General features: G+C 35.8%; 1 protein-coding gene across 1 annotated transcript; it reads right to left on the bottom strand.

The window, feature by feature from the left end:
• Nucleotides 1-818: 818 nt before the first annotated feature.
• Nucleotides 819-7577, bottom strand: LOC127101134 (probable protein S-acyltransferase 19). The gene is made up of 9 exons (XM_051038471.1): nucleotides 7388-7577; nucleotides 5601-5714; nucleotides 5093-5497; nucleotides 4468-4536; nucleotides 4279-4350; nucleotides 4057-4185; nucleotides 3873-3953; nucleotides 2994-3194; nucleotides 819-2424 (listed from the first exon to the last, which is right to left on the bottom strand). Exons 1-9 carry the CDS (start codon nucleotides 7430-7432, stop codon nucleotides 1336-1338), a joined length of 2205 nt encoding a protein of 734 aa, XP_050894428.1. The 5' UTR covers nucleotides 7433-7577; the 3' UTR covers nucleotides 819-1335.
• Between the last annotated feature and the right edge of the window lie 15411 nt (nucleotides 7578-22988).

The following is a 22988-nucleotide window of genomic DNA, read 5'->3' as shown; positions in this document are numbered from 1 at the left end:
GGATCTCTCATCTTGCTTCTTTCTAACTTAGCATCATTTGTATCCAATGGATGTGTATAGTCATTAATGACCATATCCCATAATTATGCATCATAACCGAAGAAGAAATTTTTGATTATATCATTCCAGTAATCCAACTTGTCTCCATAAATAACTAGAGATTTAGCATAGTAGATTATATCATTCCAATAATTCAACTTGTCTCCATAAATAACTAGAGATTTAGCATAGTAGTGATCTTTTTCATTGTTGATAGCTACCATAATGTGTTTCAAAAACTGAATCTTTTATTGACACGGTTAAGTGTTTGATGTAAAATAGTCAATACCGTAAACGAAGCTCTGACTTAGTTAAGTGTTTGATGTAAAATAGTCAATACCGTAAACGAAGCTCTGACTTAGTTAAGTGTTTGATGTAAAATAATCAATACCTTCGATTCAATTGAAGGTTCAAGACCATATTACTAAATTAATTATTAATTAATAATAATATACATACGTAATTAGCTTCGTATATATCCATTCCATTTTAAAACAAGTATTATTGAAAGAAAAAAAAAAGGAAGTATTTTTATAGATTATTATCATCAGTGTTTTCAATAAACGAAATGAAGTTGTTAACGAAATATAAAATAAATAAAAAAAAGTAAATCGAAGAAATTAGAATTAATCTAATTTTAAAATATTTAATACATTTTTTTATCTCTGACCTATAATGAGCATTTTTTAATAGTAAAATGAAAAGTAATTTAAATGAATACCACCAATGGATCCAAATCTAAGACAAATTGTAAAACGTCAAACAATTAGATAGATCTCTATGTAAACATCAAATCATTTGATAGGTGGAAATGTCCCTTAATGTATTTAAAAATGAAATATTTTACCTAAATCTAAATGATTAATTTTTTTGCTCAAAACACTGTACTTTAAAATGCACTCACTTTTAACATCTACAGAAACAAAACTACAATAATGAAGTGTCATGCGATTTTGCTTTGAGATTTCATCTACCACAACGGAAGATTCACTGTTCTCAAGGAATGTTTAGCAGAAGGAAGAATGGAGCTCATTCTTTCAAAAGCTCAGTAGCATTGAGATGTAGCTCAAACATACAGGCTGTCAGATGACAGATGTCAAACCTAAATGTTGATTTGATATACAAACCGTTTAGTTGATTGAGTCGAGAATGTTGTTGCGCACCATAATGTATAGACAGAAAGGCCACAATCCATCATGGTGTCTGCAGGATCATTTTAGCATAAAAAAACCTTCGCTATCCTCTTGACCCCAACATAGACTGTGTCCAACTCATAAGAATCTCAAACATCTTAAGCTAATTCATGTCGGACCGAGGTTGAAGAGCATTATCAAAACCACCAGGAACAAACACTGGAAGTTGATTTGAATGTGAATCTCTTCTATACCTTGGCTCTTGGAGTAAGTTTACTGCTATGCTATCATGGGCCTCTACTGATCCCAAATTTCTTTCATTTCTCAAACCATCTTTAGCAGCCACACTCAAAAATGGACCACCAAAAAAGATAGACTCTCCTGTATACGTCAGATTCTGTGCATGCTGCCTTGGAGATTTAGGTGCAGATGACACCGGTTCCTGTGGAGGTATCACTGGTTTCCTTCCAATATTGCTTGTATCAGTATTTAAATTTGGCATTTCTATTTGCAGAGATGGCCTATTTCGAGCTTCTGAAGGCAATGAAGGAACTGAGATATATCTGCCGGCTTCTTGATCCCAAACAACTGATGTCCGTTTCACATCTCTTAGAATGGACGTGCTGGAAGCTGAAAGCAGTAACGGGTCATTACTTGCTCCCTTCAGCATCATTGTTGCATCAAATCCAAGAGATGGATTGGATATTGGGTTCCTGAAGTTTGGCAATGTTGCTTTAGAAGTTAAAGGACGCTCAGGCACCAAACTAGGAACTGAAATACCGGTCCTGAAGCCGCCCAAAGTACGTCCCTGTGGAAGAGGGCTTAGTGTAACTGCCTCTTGAGCATGGCTTGGACTACTGAAACTACTCATACTTTGAGTTCCAGTTTCATACTCGTCACGGCTCCCTTGACTAGGGGCAATCAAATTCCTCACTGGAGACAATCTTAACTTGTTTACTTCCTTATTATTTCCAGTATCTATGCTCATACTACTTCTGATGCTCATGTTTCCACTAGAGCTTAATTCTGCATCGGGTGGACGGTGGCTATCTACAGGTCGCAAAACGGAAGAAGATGCCCTGGCTTTAGCAGCTGCTCTCACTGCCTCTTGAGAATCCAATTTAGCAAGCTTCCAAGCACTAATACGAACAGGCCTTTTTGGCATCTTTTGCCCTCTTTCTGCAAACCCAGCTGCATCTGGATCAACAGTTGATGGCAGCATTCCGGGCTCCAAGTGAGGCACAACTTCATCCTGAAACCAATGTTTAAAGCAAGCTCCATGAACCAAGTCACAAACACTTATTAAGAGCAAATCAACATTTTTTTCTTGTCAAGAAAAGAAAGACAGTCAAATATGTTAACATGTAATGATGCAATTTGCATAATCAGAGGTTCATTAAATATAAGTGTAAAAGTTCAAATTAAATGGATTGACATGAAAAGTAGCTAGTAACCCACATTAATGTGAATTTCTTTCGAAAACATTATTATTCATCCTATCCTGATTTGATTTTCTACATGTGAATTTATATTATTATTATTAGTCAGAATGGAGTGATCCACAATGTAATTGGAATACCCTTTGAATAGATTAAACATTTAAACATCTATAGCAATTTGCTGTAATAAAAGATTTAAACTACATAAGAAAAACTTTTCATGCTTTGATTATTGCCCAAGAGTTCTTCACTAAAGTTTCCTTGCTACAAATCTATGATATAAAAAGTCAACAAAAATCTTTTGGTACTTAATATTGCTGCATAACTTATTTTTAGTCCAAACAATAAATATATGGATGAAAATAAAATCCAAATTAAGTACCTGATAGTCCACAAATACCCTAGGAGGGGTACACCATGCCCCTTTGTACTGCAATCCAAGAGAACTTCCTCCACTCAATCCAGTTGTGGCTGAGCCTGTTGGAGAGTAAAGTATATTTGGCAAATCCCCATCCACAGATGCCCCTGGAGGTGCTTCACTCATGGCTCTCATTGCTACAACATACTCATATGTTGTGATACCCTGATCCAAAAGAAGAAAGGATGGAAGATAAGAGAACCACTCTACGTGAAATGGCTAAATAATTCTAGCTAGAAACTTAAAGCTAATAGTGATATTTAAATCTCAGGGTAGAAGCAAGAAATCTCAAGCATCATTCCAAAAGGCTTTAGTGTGACAGTAACTAACACTGGAATTTTGTTTTAGTAGTATGGATGTCTCTCTTTAATGTTTAAACTTTTTTAACCATGTATACTGTTGCTTCATTAGGAGGATGTTTTAACCTTCTCTGCCTTTGTATTTTAATTTCTTTAAACTAAATAAAGTTCTTCTATCATAACAGAAAAACAATGAAATGAGATTCCCATTCCTAAACGTGGACAGTTAAATTGAGAATCCTTTTTGAAACTTTCCCTAAAAAACTATGTGGTGACCATATTGCTATTTTCTTTTCCAGATAAATGGATTTCAATCAAGGGAAAACAAATTATGAATACAAATTCATTCAGAAAATGATCTATTTCTAGAAAAAAATTTAGGGTTCCAAAATGTGCACCTTAAAATCCACTACATAAAGCTCCCTCAATAAACTAGATTAGACAAGCAGTATAGATTCTATAGAAGCATTCATTAAGGAATGGGGTTGGGGGGAAAATAAGAACAGAAAAACAACCTCAGAATCTCAGCTACTGAATCACTGACCTTCCTGATTAGGATCATGTGGAAAAAGAAAAGCTCACCCAAAGGCACACAAGCCAAGACAGAAACTGCAGTACACACAACCTACAATATTAAACAAGAAACATAAATTTTCGAATATACTTAGTGATGGCCAGCTGCCACATCCAGATTTACTTATATTATAAAACCTAAATAGAAGAGATACCACAACTGCAGCAAACGGGGGACGAGAGAATCCATTTCCAAGTCTATCAATGATTTCAGATTCCATTCCTCTCTTGTTAACAAAGAAACGCACTAAAACAGCAATACCGACTCCAGCTTCAATAACAAGCTGAGTGCGGAAGAATAAGTAGAAATGACATTATTAGCAACAAAACAAAGTATTACTTTTAAATAATTAAAATTAGTGGACCAATATACATACCCATGTAAGACTAAAGGCCATAAGAGAAATAAAAGAATGGTAATTTTTCTGACCCACGCAGTTGTTAAGCCACTGCAGCAATGTGATGTATCAGGTGAAGATCAAAGTTGAAAGAAATGAATAAAATGTTAAACCAGAGTTGAACAACACTCCATGATGTAACCTTTCCCTCATCAAACGAAATCATACCCGACAATGGTGATCAAAGCCATCAACACATTTATCGCAACTTCTACAATGTTTACTGAACTTGCGCACCTACAACATGGGAAACAAATCATACAAACTGAGGGAGAAGCAGAGATTTGAGGTATAAAGCTATTCTCTAAATGTTTATATTCACAACTGAATGCAACCACATATGTTTATAAAATTAGAGTAACCAAAATTGTGTTCCAAATAGTTAGTGGCAGGAATTTCCAAAAATAGACAATGGAATGGCAGCAAAGGGGCTCACAATTCACCAGCATCTCTATCACTCAAAAATCCCTTAGGAGGATATGCCACAAATTATTTAGTATCATCTTTATGATTTGCTCAGCTCCTGACTTAATTTATATCAACAAAACATAGTATTTAAAGAATGAGGAAAAAAATATTTTAATGACTATTCATCCCAAGATTTGTTATTATACTAGTGACATAATTTTATGCTATGCAATTAATAGCAAAACAGGGGTAAAAGAAAAACGATAAAAACAAAAAGAACTAAAACTGAAATATATATTCTGCAACCAAAGTGATAGAAAAGAAAGAACTAAAATTGAAATATATTCTACAAAGTATCAAAGAGTCACAAATCACAACATAATACCTCAGAATTGCACAAAGTGCAGAACAGAGCATCTTCCCCACCGCCCTGCTCATCAGCTGTTTCCTGTTTCCGGCAATCTTCATGAGAAAATAATATGCAGCAAATTCCCCCAATTACATCACATGAGCTTGGTTTATACTGATTTCTCAAATCATCGACCCTGTCAGGATCTTCCACTGAACTTTTCTTGCTCATATTTGTCATAGACCTTTTGGAAGCAGCAGATGACAGGGAGGAATGCTCTCCTGCAGCAACATCACCGCGTTCAGAAGATTGATGCTTGCCCAACAACCCATGGGCAGGGTCGAACGTATTTCCCACTCTAGGGTCAAATTTAGACATAATGCCAGGATCTGCAGGGTTAATTGCAGTACATCTAGCATAGAGAATGAAAACAATGAGTGCCTGCAATGCCACAAGAATGAGACAACATTAGCCATACCTCCTGCGGGTAAGAAAATAATATATACAAAATGAGGTAGAATTACAAAAAAGGCAATTTACATACCACAGGAGAGTAGACACCAATAAAGGTGTATTCCCATATATGACCTCCAACAAACGGTGCAAGGAAAGCATAGAAAGCAATCACCAACAAGCAGAATACAGTGATTGCAACAACCTATTCATGTAAGAGCCAACAATTTTAGAAAAATAAGTTGGCATGCCTGCAACTGATAAAGTACAAGTCACAGAAGTCCATGTGTAATCAGTAATCACAGCACTAAGCATTGCTGAAGAATATGAAAGAATAATAGTAGTTTATTTTCCTGATGTGAGGATCAAATTTATTTTTCCCATTTAAATGGTGCATGGGCCATGTAGCCAATAAAAATTAAATTAGTTATTTTATATATTAGTGTAAATTACAGTTCCCTGCCTGTGTCAGATGCTAAGCTTACTTTTATTTTTATTTTTATTTTTTTAAATATAACACTTCCTTCTTAAGTTAGATTAAAATTTGTTATACTTCTAGTTCATATTAATGTGAACGAACTTCACAGGGGTGAGTTTTCTCTCTATGCATCATCATTAGATTGTTTTAAACCTAATGATTTCAGTTGAGGAACCAAAGCCAATAGCGAAGGTATTCATTATAAAACTTCATTTCATTTTCTAAAGTCTCGTAGGAGAGTTTTAAACTGACAGAAACAGACATCAAGAGCCTCAGAAGCTCAAACATAACTGATAGCTGCTCGTCACCATCCAGAGTTATGTTTATATTTAAATGAAAATGATGTGATGCAGTAGTGTATTTCCATTTCTGAGAGAAGAGTAAGGCAATTTTTAAAATGAATTAAGATCCTCTGCGGTTACTTTAAGAAATGCATAAGATCCTAACCTTTCAAAACTTGTAGTTGTATAACAATATTGTATGTGTCAAATAACTCATCGAGTATCGGAGTACATTATCAGTAGTTATAGTTTAAAAAAGCATCTGCACCCTTTCTCTTATATTTGTGTATGCTTTTTTGTGAGTATTTACCAAAAGTGATTTTGAAAGAACTAGATTTAGCAAAATTCACTTATTTGATTCAAGGAAAATCACTTTTCACACCCTCCACCGCACATCGAAACATGCACTGTATCATATTTGACATCCTAAAACTTGCAGCACATTTTCCTCAAGTACAGCCCCCTCACATGTTACCTTATATCCTCCAAAAAAAAACTCCAATCTACCATAATATAGCAATAGCTCATTTCTATTCTGCATCATCTAACTTATCAACTAACAACACGCTTGCCATTGCCTCTTGTTCGTGGGTCTATTATTTTTGAATCAGGGAGCAGAATATGAGAAATGTAAAGATGTCAAATTCTACCACCCATACTATTTCACTCAGTTCATAACTAGATGAAGACTTGTGCAAGACATAGAAGACAAAAGGGGAACTATTCGATCTATAACTTCTTAACCCAACCCTAAAAAAAACAATTTGCTAGATAGTTATTATTCCAAAAAAAAAGAAAAACTCTTTTTAAGCTTCCAAAATAAACACCTATTTTGAAAATATTTTACCCAAAAAAAAAACAATTTTTAAAACCATGATAAGAAAAGGGGAAAACCTGAATCAAAACAAAATCAAAAAATCTCCAAATCTTGCTACACTGAAAAACTAAAACACTACTCAACTACCACAAATTAGACCTTTCTGAGCCAGCAGCTAAATTACAAGTTCCAATTAAGCCATTACCTGAACTATGCAATGAAAATACACACCACCAAATCGGAATCGAACAAACCCTAACAAAAAAATAGAAGTGCAAAACCAGAAGAATGAAAAGATTAACCTGAAAAGTGTGTGCAGGTAATTGCCAGCCATGTTTTCTGACCATGTTTGAAGCTTAGACGAGTTGAGATTTGTGAAGTGTAACTCACTGAGTCACTACCAAGTAAACGCACTTAGTTGCTATTTCAGCTACAGAATGACAATGGATTAAAGGAAAGGGAAGGAAACAATAAATAATTTAATAAATTAATAAACTAAATAAATAAATAAACAAATAAAGAAAATATACCATAATCCCCAAAATAGAAATTTCTTACACATAATTTATACCGACTTTTTTGTTTTTTCCTCTATTTTTTTAATTGTTTTTTTTTTAAATAATTGAGTTTCATCGTAAGGAATCTTTTAGTGACCAACCCATAGTTGGTTACAATTATTTATCGGATAATATTAACTTGTGTCTATATTAAAAAATTTATAAAATAAAAAGTTTTTATTAAAAAAAATAATAATATCATTAATTATAAAGTTGTAATAAATTTCAGACATGATTTTCAATAAAAAAATTATATTTATCTATTAACTTATGTCTCTGAGGCACAAATTAATATTATCTTTATTTATTATTATTAATTATGATGTGCACCAAACTATTTACAAATGAATGTTTAGTTAATTAGGTTTATAGACTCTTCTAAGAGTTAATTGGTAACTTCAACATAAAATTGTGTATTTATTGCAAGTTTTGTGAAAGGAAAATTCTTTCCCTTTGCTATGCAGTTGCCACGACACTTCTTAAATAAACGTTGTCTAAATAATATTTTTTTCAACAAATTATTTGGATCTATGTAAATTTTTTCTCCAACCAAAATATGAATTGTCATCTATTTTATGACAATTTTAATATAAATTCTCTCTCTCTCTCTATATATATATATATATATATATATATATATATATATATATATATATATATATATATATATATATATATATATATACTCCTCATTATCCTTTTTTTTCTCTTTCTCATTTGTCTTCTATATCTCATTCTTAGATCAACTCATTTTCTTTTCTCTTATAATATTTACCTCACTTCTTTCTCTAATTTTATTTCTCTCAATCTTTTCATTTTTTCTTTTTATAAATCATATTAAGTCTAGTGTGTAGTGATTGATTGCATTTTAGAAAAATATTTATTCAAACAAGATGTTGGACAATATGTCCTGACATGTTGGTTCAACATTGGAGTGTGTCTTGTTTCAGTTTCTTGAAAGATTTGTTTCTATTTGTGAGATATTTGAAGCTCCTCTTAAGATTTATGTCACGAGATGTATTGGGTTAAGAAACGTGTTTTTTAAAAGCAAAAAACAGTTTTTCTTTGTCTTGATTTCGAAGTAAAGATGTCAAAACATTTTAGGACACATCTGAACTGGGTTAGCAACTATTTGTGTTATTTTCTTAAGTGTTACTTATGTAAATTCTAATATTGTTTGTGATGTGACAATTTGTTTACCCTGATGTCGTGATATCGTGTACGACATCCAGGATCTGCTTACCAGAATTTCAATTGGTATCAGAGCAGGCATCATGCTCTATTTTTGGGTGAGATCTAAGAAAGATGTTTTTTGGTACCATGGACAAGGAAGAATGATTTATTGACTTCCAACTATTAGTATTGGAAGGCACGAGGCATTCCTAAAATCTATGGATAGCAAGACCTAGAAAGTTGTCATCAAGGGTTGGGAACATCCTGTCGTGAATGACAAAGAGAAATTGCTGACCTGAAGCCTGAAAAGGATTGGTCTAAGGAAGAAGATGAATTGGCTCTTAGAAACTCTAAAGCCTTGATGCTCTACTCAATAGAGTCGACAAAAACATATTCAGGTTAATAAACACATGTATTGTGGCCAAAGTGTTGGTGTAAGCCCTAGAGGCCAATACTTTTGGTACTTGTATCGAATTATTTATTAAAAATAAAAGGGTTTTTCTTTATTATGTTTGTTTAATAAAGTCCCTAGAATAGATAGTCTGTTTAATGTATCAAGTGTGACTTAATCATGAGATCTCATTAAACATAAGGACAATATTCTTAAAGTATCAGTAGTCGAGCTTTGTTATGAAGTGGGATAACATTAAAGCATTAAGACTATTATGTATATAGACTGATGATCACATCTCATGGATCATGGATAAGGAGTTATCAAGTCTTAAACATAGGTATGAATATTATGAGTAATATTTATACTGAATTGACCCGCTATGAGAATAACATATAAAATGTTATGCAAAGTGTCATAAGTTTTTCTCATGGTGATAGTGGTGTATACCACCCTTTGACCTGAAACCCCTATGAACCCTAGATGTAGAGTCGAGTGCTTTATTGTTGATCAAACGTTGTCCATAACTGGATGACCATAAAGACAGTTGATGGGTACTCCACGAAGCATGTTGAGGGACATGAGTGACCTAGATGGAATTTTCCCATCCTGTGTAACAGGATAAATGTCTACAGGCCCAATATTGAACTGGACAAAGATGGCACGATCTATGCCTTGTGTTCAATATAGACATAAGGTCAAAAGGGTAACTATACACATAAGTATTATCACAAAAGGATTTGTCAAATCACATGACATTTTCGTGTCTTAGGTAGCAGTGATGTGTTGCTAGATATCGCTCATTGTTTATTATGTTAAATACGTGATTTAATATAATTGCTAATGTCGCAAAAACCTACAAGGTCACACACAAAAGGACTGGTTGATGAGAGATAGAGTAAATAAGGAACACCGTAAGGTACGGCGCACTTAAGTGAATTGTAGAACATCGTACGGTACAGTGTACTTAAGTAGAATACGAAATATGGTAAGGTACCACGCACTTAAGTGATTTTGGCATATCATAAGATATGAGCCACATACACTTAAATGGGCTTTTTAGCTTGCAGCCCACATAAGTGGTCCTATAAATAGAACCCTTGTGTAGAAGCATTTGATTAGCTGGAAAATTATGTTTATCTCTCTCTCTCTCTCTCTCTCTCTCTCTCTCTCTCTCTCTCTCTCTCTCTCTCTCTCTCTCTCTCTCTCTCTTTCTTTCTCTCTCTCTCACTCAAAGCCTTCATTCGTAGCAGCTAGCACTGAGAATGAAGGATTCTGTTCGTGTGGACTGAGTAGAGGCATTGTCACCATTCAACGTTCGTGATCACTCCTTCGATCTGCATCAAAGGTTTCAATCATCACAAGAGATAACGATTCTATCACTGATCATGCCCATTCGTGAGGATCACTAAAGGAGAAAAATTTAATTTCCGCTGTGTTTTGGATCGCTATTCTCCTTCAGTGGTATCAGAGCCACTTACGTAACCATGCATCTGATAGTTGTTTATTTTCTGTATTAATACGATTAAAAGACAGAATGAATCAAAGAATAAACGAGAAATTAAATTTGGCATCATGTGTGTACGATTTGGATGATTGATGTTGACTATGCTTCGGAATCCGACGTTAGTATGGTGAAGCAGTGATACATCGATCGTCTATAGGTTACACAATTGAGATCGATCAAGTTATATATATGATATAAGTAATTCTGATGCAAAATACGGTATATATGATATACTGTTTCTCTTTCGTTCATTCAAACACTTAATGGTTGTTTTTCTTTGAGTGATCAATGGTCATTTGCTTCGGAATCCGACGAAAGTATGGTGAATCAATAACGTGTTGATCAATCATACTGAATTAACAATCGAGGTGTGTTTGACGGTATGAAATTGGTGCATTAGGGTTCATGACGGTACAAGGGTTGTGTTGTCAAAGAGTTATGCGATTAGGGTTGTGATTGCGCAAGAGTTGTGCTTTAAAGTATCAAGTGTTGATGCGAAAATCGACGTCGATTTCAAATGAATTGTTCATTAAAATTTTGTGTCGGGGCGCTGCCCCTGTAACCCCACAGACCGTCCGCTGACCGAGCAGCGGAACCCCCGGCTGACTCTGCGTAGTGTGATCGGTCGCTGAAATTTAATTTGATTTATTTAATTAACAGAATTTAAATTAATAATAATAATGTATTTATTATTATTGTCTTGTGGTGATCGATTATGACCTTAGTTTTCCTTTGTTTTGTTTTGAGATTTTAAAATATGACATGCGTGTTGTGTCTCTCTTTTAATCTCTTAATGTAACTTCTTTTCTCATCTCACTCCCTTGTATGTAAAACGAGTTTCTTTTATGTAATGTAATATTATGAAGAAAGAGAAGAATACAATATCAAAGGAGGACAACCTTGAAGATCTTGCTTGGAGAAGCTTAGATCGTTATTATGTTAGCTTAGGTTCTCTCATTGGCTTGGGAGAACAATTGCGCTATGGGCCATAACTGTTTCATTTTATATGTATGTTGATGCATGTGAGAGACAATTTATATGATAAATAAGCCGGTGAGATCAGAATAATTGCAAATTCCCTCAAATTAAATATTAAGTTTATGCTTTCCAAGTTTTAACACTCATCAAGACTAGTATCGAATAATGTAGGTTTCGCCTACGCGATGTGCATATTCCATATTAGTAAGGTGCGATGGGATAATTGTAATATCCAATTGCTAAAACAATGGTTCAAACTTAGCTAAACAAATTATAATAAGATTATATATGTTTAGAAGCAAGAATTGGAAATGATCCATGTGATTGATTGGAATAAGGATTTATTCACCCAACTAAAATATTCGAGAGTTGTATTAGATACAATTGGAAAGAGTTCCTACCTAGATAACCTAGTTTTGTGTAATCCGCCTACGCGGACTTAAATCAAAGTGAAATGTGGATCTCGACCTACTAGAAAATCTTCCAACGGGATTTTCTGAATCAAATGGTGAGGATCATTTATTTTGAGTAAAATAGTGGGAGCATATTTAATTAAAGGCCTAATTAAATATGTTATTGATACTTATATTTTCATTATTTTCATGTAGATTACCATGACAACAAACACCTCTAACAACATTTTATGATCAATCCTTGATAAGGAAAAATTGTCTGGGACAAATTTTCTGGATTGGCACCGAAATCTGAGGATTATCCTCAAACATGATAGAAAGTTGTATGTCTTGGAAAAACTTGTTCCTGAAGAGGAACCTCCTAGTTTTGCACCTAAGGCAGAAAGAGATGCTTATAAGAAGCATGTCGATGATGCCAATGAAACTGCTTGCCTCATGCTAGCTACCATGAACTCAGAGTTGCAAAAGCAACATGAGAACATGGCAGCGTTCAATATGATCGAACACTTGAAAATGCTCTATCAAAAGCAGGCAAGGCATGAAAGGTTTGAAGTTTCAAAAGCCCTTTTTCAAGGAAGGTTTTCTGAGGGAGCCCCTGTAGGTCCTCATGTGCTCTAGATGATTGGGTATATGGAGAACCTTGAGAGGTTGGGTTTTCCCCTCAGAAAGGAACTTGCGACTGATTTGATCTTGCAATCGTTGCCAGATAGATTCAGTCAATTTGTCCTTAATTTCATTATGAATGATATGGACAAATCTCTTCCTGAACTGCTAGCCATGTTAAGAACTTCCGAGCAGAATCTGAAGTCAAAAGGGAAGTCCATTCTAATGATCGGAAATGGAAAGAGACAGAACAAAAGACCCACCAAGTAGGGTGATAAAGGGAAAGGCAAGGAAGTTGTCAAACCCAAACCCATTGCTTCTGCTTTGAAGCCTAGTGGAGGCATAACAAAGGAAGACACTTGCTTCCATTGCGGTAAGACCGGACACTAGAAGAGAAACTGCCCAAAGTACCTGGAAGATAAGAAGAATGGAGTAGAGACTTCAACTTTAGGTATTTTTTTATTGAAATTAATTTATCTACTTCTACATCATGGGTATTAGATACTGGATGCGATTCTCACATTTGTACCAATGTGCATGGGCTAAAAAGGAGTAGAGATTTGGCAAAAGGTGAAGTTGACCTACGAGTTGGCAATGGAGAAAAGGTTGTTGCTTTAACCGTAGGAACTTATGTATTGACTTTACCTAGTGGTTTAATAATTCAGTTAGAGAACTGTTATTATGTACCTGCAATTAGCAGGAATATTATTTCCGTTTCTTGTTTAGACAAGTTTGGTTTTTCATTTATAATAAAGAACAATTGTTTCTCCATTTATTTGAATGATATATCCTATGCTACTGCATAAATGTACAATGGACTATATGTCCTTGATCTTAAAATACCTATTTATAACATTAATACTAAAAGGATTAAACTTGTTCCATCCAAAAATTAATCTTGTTCCATCCAAAAAGCTTGAGAAGACACCATATGAGATATGGAGTGGTAAGAAACCACATATGTCTTACATGAAGATTTGGGGTTGCGAAGTTTATGTGAAACGACAAATTTTAACTAAGCTTGAGCCCAAATCTAACAAATGCTTATTTGTGGGATATCCTAAAGAAACAACAGGGTATTACTTCTACAATCCTTCTGAGGGCAAAGTGTTTGTTGCTCGAACTGGAGTTTTTCTAGTAAAGGATTTTATTTCCAAGGGAATTAGTGGGAGGAAAGTAGAGCTTGAAGAAATTCAAGAATCATAAAAGCATTGATACACCTATGGAGGAATTATAGCAGGAAACACAAGTAGTTGTGGAAGAGCAAACTCCTCAAGTAGAACAAGTCCAGCATAGGTAAAGCAAGATATGTCACCTTAGAGATATGAATATCTCATAACTGATCAAGGTGATGTATTACTCATGGATCAAGATGATCCTGTGACCTACCAAGAGGCCATAACTGGTCCCGAGCCGGAGAAATGGCTAGAAGCCATGAAACTGAAATGGATTCCATGTACACAAACTAGGTTTGGACCTTGGTAGAGCCTCCTGTAGGAGTTAACCCTATAGGATGCAAGTGGGTCTTCAAAAAGAAGACTGACATGGATGGTAAGGTACATACCTATAAGGCAAGACTGATTGCAAAAGGATATAAACAAATTCATGGGGTTGACTATGATGAAACCTTTTCACCAGTTGCAATGCTTAAATCTGTTTGGATTTTACTTGCTATCGCTACATATCATGATTATGAAATATGGCAGATGGATGTCAAAACTGCTTTCCTTAATAGGAATCTTCTTAAGCATGTGTACATGACACTTTCTGAAGGATTTGACATACTAGAAGAAGCCCAAAAGATATGTAAGTTACAACGATTAATCTGTGGATTGAAGCAAGCTTCCAAAAGCTGGAATCTTCGTTTTGATGAAACAGTAAAACAATATGGATTCATCAAGAATGAAGACGAGCCTTGTATCTACAAGAAGGTTAGTGGGAGCATGATCATCTTCCTGGTATTATATTTAGATGACATATTACTCATTGGAAACGATGTCCTTACCCTGCAACAAGTAAAGTCTTGGTTGGGGAAATGCTTTTCTATGAAGGACCTAGGTGAAGCAGCCTATATTTTAGGAATCAGGATCTACAGAGATAGATCATAAAAACTGCTTGGCCTAAGTTAGAGTACATACATAGACAAAGTGTTGAGACACTTTAATATGCATGATTCCAAGAAAGGATTCATACCTATGCAACATGGCACGTGTCTATCAAAAACACAATCCTCTTCAACTAAGGAAGAAAGGGATCGCATGAATAAGATTCCATATGCATCTGCAATAGGATCTATCATGTATGCCATGTTGTGTACTCGACCATATATCTCGTATGCTTTAAGTGCAACGAGTAGGTACCAATTTGATCCCAATGATGCTCATTGGGTAGCTGTCAAGAATATCCATAAGCATTTGAGAAGGACTAATGACTCATTCTTGATATATGGAGGTCAGGAAAAGCTTGTTGTAATTGGATACACCGATGCAAGCTTCTAGACAGATAAGGATGACTTTAGATTGCAATCTGGTTATGTGTTTTGCTTAAACGGTGGCGTTGTGAGCTGGAAAAGTTCAAAGCAAGATACAGTTGTTGATTCTACAACCGAGGCCGAGTATATTGTTGCCTCGAGTGCAGCAAAGGAAGTTGTTTGGATCAAAAAGTTCATTAGTGAACTTGGCATAATTCCTAGCATTGTGGATCCCATTGGTCTCTATTGTGATAACAATGGTGCTATCGCACAAGCTAAGGAGCCTAGATCTCACCAACAATCCAAACACATACTTAGGCATTATCACCTCATTCGAGAGATAATAGATAGAGGAGATGTGAAAATATGCAGAGTACCTACACTTGACAATATTGTTGACCACTGACAAAGCCTCTTGCGCAGCAGAAACATGATGGCCATACTAGATCTATGGGCATTAGGGGTATGCCTGATTGGCTCTAGTGCTAGTGGAAGATTGTTGGTGTAAGCCCTAGAGGTCAATACTTTTGGTACCTATATCGAATTATTTATTAATAATAAAAGGTTTTTTCTTTATTATGTTTGTTGAATAAAGTCCCTAGAATAGATAGTCCATTTAATGTATCAGGTGTGACTTAATCATGAGATCCCATTAAACATAAGGAAATTATTCTTAGAGTATCTGTAGGCGAGCTTTGTTGTGATGTGGGATAACATTAAAGCATTAAGACTATTATGTATATAGACTGATGATCACATCTCATGGATCATGGATAAGGAGTTATCAAGTCTTAGACATAGGTATGAATATTATGAGTAATATTTATACTGGATTGACCCGCTATGAGAATACCATATAAAATGTTATGCAAAGTGTCATAAGTTTTTCTCATGGTGATAGTGGTGTATACCACCCTTCGACCTGAAACCACTATGGAGCTTAGATGTAGAGTCAAGTGCTTTATTATTGATCAAACATTGTCCGTAATTGGATGACCATAAAGAGAGTTGATGGGTAGTCCACGAAGCATGCTGAGGGACATGAGTGACCTAGGTGGAATTTGCCCATCATACGTAACAGGATAAATGTCTACGGGTCCAATATTGAATTGGACAAGGATGACACGGTCTATGCCTTGTGTTCAATATAGACATAAGGGCAAAAGGGTAATTATACACATAAGTATTATCATAAAAGGATTTGTCAGATCACATGACATTTTCATGTCTTGGGTAGCAGTGATGTGTTGCTAGATATCGCTCACCGTTTATTATGTTAAACGTGATTTAATGTAATTGCTAATGTCGCAAAAACCTATAGGGTCACCCACAAAAGGACGAATTGATAAGATATGGAGTAAATAAGGAACACCGTAAGGTACATTGCACTTAAGTGAATTGTAGAACATAAACTTGTTCCATCCAAAAAGCTTGAGAAGACACCATATGAGATATGGAGTGGTAAGAAACCACATATGTCTTACATGAAGATTTGGGGTTGCGAAGTTTATGTGAAACGACAAATTTTAACTAAGCTTGAGCCCAAATCTAACAAATGCTTATTTGTGGGATATCCTAAAGAAACAACAGGGTATTACTTCTACAATCCTTCTGAGGGCAAAGTGTTTGTTGCTCGAACTGGAGTTTTTCTAGTAAAGGATTTTATTTCCAAGGGAATTAGTGGGAGGAAAGTAGAGCTTGAAGAAATTCAAGAATCATAAAAGCATTGATACACCTATGGAGGAATTATAGCAGGAAACACAAGTAGTTGTGGAAGAGCAAACTCCTCAAGTAGAACAAGTCCAGCATAGGTAAAGCAAGATATGTCACCTTAGAGATATGAATATCTCATAACTGATCAAGGTGATGTATTACTCATGGATCAAGATGATCCTGTGACCTACCAAGAGGCCATAACTGGTCCCGAGCCGGAGAAATGGCTAGAAGCCATGAAACTGAAATGGATTCCATGTATACAAACTAGGTTTGGACCTTGGTAGAGCCTCCTGTAGGAGTTAACCCTATAGGATGCAAGTGGGTCTTCAAAAAGAAGACTGACATGGATGGTAAGGTACATACCTATAAGGCAAGACTGATTGCAAAAGGATATAAACAAATTCATGGGGTTGACTATGATGAAACCTTTTCACCAGTTGCAATGCTTAAATCTGTTTGGATTTTACTTGCTATCGCTACATATCATGATTATGAAATATGGCAGATGGATGTCAAAACTGCTTTCCTTAATAGGAATCTTCTTAAGGACGTGTACATGACACTTTCTGAAGGATTTGACATACTAGAAGAAGCCCAAAAGATATGTAAGTTACAACGATTAATCTGTGGATTGAAGCAAGCTTCCAAAAGCTGGAATCTTCATTTTGATGAAACAGTAAAACAATATGGATTCATCAAGAATGAAGACGAGCCTTGTATCTACAAGAAGGTTAGTGGGAGCATGATCATCTTCCTGGTATTATATTTAGATGACATATTACTCATTGGAAACGATGTCCTTACCCTGCAACAAGTAAAGTCTTGGTTGGGGAAATGCTTTTCTATGAAGGACCTAGGTGAAGCAACCTATATTTTAGGAATCAGGATCTACAGAGATAGATCATAAAAACTGCTTGGCCTAAGTTAGAGTACATACATAGACAAAGTGTTGAGACACTTTAATATGCATGATTCCAAGAAAGGATTCATACCTATGCAACATGGCACGTGTCTATCAAAAACACAATCCTCTTCAACTAAGGAAGAAAGGGATCGCATGAATAAGATTCCATATGCATCTGCAATAGGATCTATCATGTATGCCATGTTGTGTACTCGACCATATATCTCGTATGCTTTAAGTGCAACGAGTAGGTACCAATTTGATCCCAATGATGCTCATTGGGTAGCTGTCAAGAATATCCATAAGCATTTGAGAAGGACTAATGACTCATTCTTGATATATGGAGGTCAGGAAAAGCTTGTTGTAATTGGATACACCGATGCAAGCTTCTAGACAGATAAGGATGACTTTAGATTGCAATCTGGTTATGTGTTTTGCTTAAACGGTGGCGTTGTGAGCTGGAAAAGTTCAAAGCAAGATACAGTTGTTGATTCTACAACCGAGGCCGAGTATATTGTTGCCTCGAGTGCAGCAAAGGAAGTTGTTTGGATCAAAAAGTTCATTAGTGAACTTGGCATAATTCCTAGCATTGTGGATCCCATTGGTCTCTATTGTGATAACAATGGTGCTATCGCACAAGCTAAGGAGCCTAGATCTCACCAACAATCCAAACACATACTTAGGCATTATCACCTCATTCGAGAGATAATAGATAGAGGAGATGTGAAAATATGCAGAGTACCTACACTTGACAATATTGTTGACCACTGACAAAGCCTCTTGCGCAGCAGAAACATGATGGCCATACTAGATCTATGGGCATTAGGGGTATGCCTGATTGGCTCTAGTGCTAGTGGAAGATTGTTGGTGTAAGCCCTAGAGGTCAATACTTTTGGTACCTATATCGAATTATTTATTAATAATAAAAGGTTTTTTCTTTATTATGTTTGTTGAATAAAGTCCCTAGAATAGATAGTCCATTTAATGTATCAGGTGTGACTTAATCATGAGATCCCATTAAACATAAGGAAATTATTCTTAGAGTATCTGTAGGCGAGCTTTGTTGTGATGTGGGATAACATTAAAGCATTAAGACTATTATGTATATAGACTGATGATCACATCTCATGGATCATGGATAAGGAGTTATCAAGTCTTAGACATAGGTATGAATATTATGAGTAATATTTATACTGGATTGACCCGCTATGAGAATACCATATAAAATGTTATGCAAAGTGTCATAAGTTTTTCTCATGGTGATAGTGGTGTATACCACCCTTCGACCTGAAACCACTATGGAGCTTAGATGTAGAGTCAAGTGCTTTATTATTGATCAAACATTGTCCGTAATTGGATGACCATAAAGAGAGTTGATGGGTAGTCCACGAAGCATGCTGAGGGACATGAGTGACCTAGGTGGAATTTGCCCATCATACGTAACAGGATAAATGTCTACGGGTCCAATATTGAATTGGACAAGGATGACACGGTCTATGCCTTGTGTTCAATATAGACATAAGGGCAAAAGGGTAATTATACACATAAGTATTATCATAAAAGGATTTGTCAGATCACATGACATTTTCATGTCTTGGGTAGCAGTGATGTGTTGCTAGATATCGCTCACCGTTTATTATGTTAAACGTGATTTAATGTAATTGCTAATGTCGCAAAAACCTATAGGGTCACCCACAAAAGGACGAATTGATAAGATATGGAGTAAATAAGGAACACCGTAAGGTACATTGCACTTAAGTGAATTGTAGAACATAAACTTGTTCCATCCAAAAAGCTTGAGAAGACACCATATGAGATATGGAGTGGTAAGAAACCACATATGTCTTACATGAAGATTTGGGGTTGCGAAGTTTATGTGAAACGACAAATTTTAACTAAGCTTGAGCCCAAATCTAACAAATGCTTATTTGTGGGATATCCTAAAGAAACAACAGGGTATTACTTCTACAATCCTTCTGAGGGCAAAGTGTTTGTTGCTCGAACTGGAGTTTTTCTAGTAAAGGATTTTATTTCCAAGGGAATTAGTGGGAGGAAAGTAGAGCTTGAAGAAATTCAAGAATCATAAAAGCATTGATACACCTATGGAGGAATTATAGCAGGAAACACAAGTAGTTGTGGAAGAGCAAACTCCTCAAGTAGAACAAGTCCAGCATAGGTAAAGCAAGATATGTCACCTTAGAGATATGAATATCTCATAACTGATCAAGGTGATGTATTACTCATGGATAAAGATGATCCTGTGACCTACCAAGAGGCCATAACTGGTCCCGAGCCGGAGAAATGGCTAGAAGCCATGAAACTGAAATGGATTCCATGTACACAAACTAGGTTTGGACCTTGGTAGAGCCTCCTGTAGGAGTTAACCCTATAGGATGCAAGTGGGTCTTCAAAAAGAAGACTGACATGGATGGTAAGGTACATACCTATAAGGCAAGACTGATTGCAAAAGGATATAAACAAATTCATGGGGTTGACTATGATGAAACCTTTTCACCAGTTGCAATGCTTAAATCTGTTTGGATTTTACTTGCTATCGCTACATATCATGATTATGAAATATGGCAGATGGATGTCAAAACTGCTTTCCTTAATAGGAATCTTCTTAAGGATGTGTACATGACACTTTCTGAAGGATTTGACATACTAGAAGAAGCCCAAAAGATATGTAAGTTACAACGATTAATCTGTGGATTGAAGCAAGCTTCCAAAAGCTGGAATCTTCGTTTTGATGAAACAGTAAAACAATATGGATTCATCAAGAATGAAGACGAGCCTTGTATCTACAAGAAGGTTAGTGGGAGCATGATCATCTTCCTGGTATTATATTTAGATGACATATTACTCATTGGAAACGATGTCCTTACCCTGCAACAAGTAAAGTCTTGGTTGGGGAAATGCTTTTCTATGAAGGACCTAGGTGAAGCAGCCTATATTTTAGGAATCAGGATCTACAGAGATAGATCATAAAAACTGCTTGGCCTAAGTTAGAGTACATACATAGACAAAGTGTTGAGACACTTTAATATGCATGATTCCAAGAAAGGATTCATACCTATGCAACATGGCACGTGTCTATCAAAAACACAATCCTCTTCAACTAAGGAAGAAAGGGATCGCATGAATAAGATTCCATATGCATCTGCAATAGGATCTATCATGTATGCCATGTTGTGTACTCGACCATATATCTCGTATGCTTTAAGTGCAACGAGTAGGTACCAATTTGATCCCAATGATGCTCATTGGGTAGCTGTCAAGAATATCCATAAGCATTTGAGAAGGACTAATGACTCATTCTTGATATATGGAGGTCAGGAAAAGCTTGTTGTAATTGGATACACCGATGCAAGCTTCTAGACAGATAAGGATGACTTTAGATTGCAATCTGGTTATGTGTTTTGCTTAAACGGTGGCGTTGTGAGCTGGAAAAGTTCAAAGCAAGATACAGTTGTTGATTCTACAACCGAGGCCGAGTATATTGTTGCCTCGAGTGCAGCAAAGGAAGTTGTTTGGATCAAAAAGTTCATTAGTGAACTTGGCATAATTCCTAGCATTGTGGATCCCATTGGTCTCTATTGTGATAACAATGGTGCTATCGCACAAGCTAAGGAGCCTAGATCTCACCAACAATCCAAACACATACTTAGGCATTATCACCTCATTCGAGAGATAATAGATAGAGGAGATGTGAAAATATGCAGAGTACCTACACTTGACAATATTGTTGACCACTGACAAAGCCTCTTGCGCAGCAGAAACATGATGGCCATACTAGATCTATGGGCATTAGGGGTATGCCTGATTGGCTCTAGTGCTAGTGGAAGATTGTTGGTGTAAGCCCTAGAGGTCAATACTTTTGGTACCTATATCGAATTATTTATTAATAATAAAAGGTTTTTTCTTTATTATGTTTGTTGAATAAAGTCCCTAGAATAGATAGTCCATTTAATGTATCAGGTGTGACTTAATCATGAGATCCCATTAAACATAAGGAAATTATTCTTAGAGTATCTGTAGGCGAGCTTTGTTGTGATGTGGGATAACATTAAAGCATTAAGACTATTATGTATATAGACTGATGATCACATCTCATGGATCATGGATAAGGAGTTATCAAGTCTTAGACATAGGTATGAATATTATGAGTAATATTTATACTGGATTGACCCGCTATGAGAATACCATATAAAATGTTATGCAAAGTGTCATAAGTTTTTCTCATGGTGATAGTGGTGTATACCACCCTTCGACCTGAAACCACTATGGAGCTTAGATGTAGAGTCAAGTGCTTTATTATTGATCAAACATTGTCCGTAATTGGATGACCATAAAGAGAGTTGATGGGTAGTCCACGAAGCATGCTGAGGGACATGAGTGACCTAGGTGGAATTTGCCCATCATACGTAACAGGATAAATGTCTACGGGTCCAATATTGAATTGGACAAGGATGACACGGTCTATGCCTTGTGTTCAATATAGACATAAGGGCAAAAGGGTAATTATACACATAAGTATTATCATAAAAGGATTTGTCAGATCACATGACATTTTCATGTCTTGGGTAGCAGTGATGTGTTGCTAGATATCGCTCACCGTTTATTATGTTAAACGTGATTTAATGTAATTGCTAATGTCGCAAAAACCTATAGGGTCACCCACAAAAGGACGAATTGATAAGATATGGAGTAAATAAGGAACACCGTAAGGTACATTGCACTTAAGTGAATTGTAGAACATCGTAAGGTACAATGTACTTAAGTAGAATACGAAATATGGTAAGGTACCACGCGCTTAAGTGATTTTAGCATACATAAGATATGGGCCACATACACTTAAGTGGGTTTTTTAGCTTGCAGCCAACACAAGTGGTTCTATAAATAGAACCCTTGTGCAAAAGCATTTGATTAGCTGAAAATTTTCATTTCTCTCTCTCTCACTCAAAGCCTTCATTCGTAGCAGCTAGCACTGAGACTTAAGGATTCCGTTCGTGTGGGCTGAGTAGAGGCGTTGTCACCATTCAACATTCGTGATCACTCCTTCGATCTGCATCAAGGGTTTCAATTTCCATACGAGGTAACGATTCTATCACTGATTATGCGCATTCGTAAGGATCACTTAAGGAGAAAATTTTAATTTCCGCTGCATTTTGGATTGCTATTCTCCTTCACA

Source organism: Lathyrus oleraceus, chromosome 7 (assembly GCF_024323335.1).
Source record: "Lathyrus oleraceus cultivar Zhongwan6 chromosome 7, CAAS_Psat_ZW6_1.0, whole genome shotgun sequence".
Taxonomy (NCBI): domain Eukaryota; kingdom Viridiplantae; phylum Streptophyta; class Magnoliopsida; order Fabales; family Fabaceae; genus Lathyrus; species Lathyrus oleraceus.
Note: the sequence above shows the minus strand (reverse complement) of the source record. Positions and strands in the feature narration are given on the sequence as shown.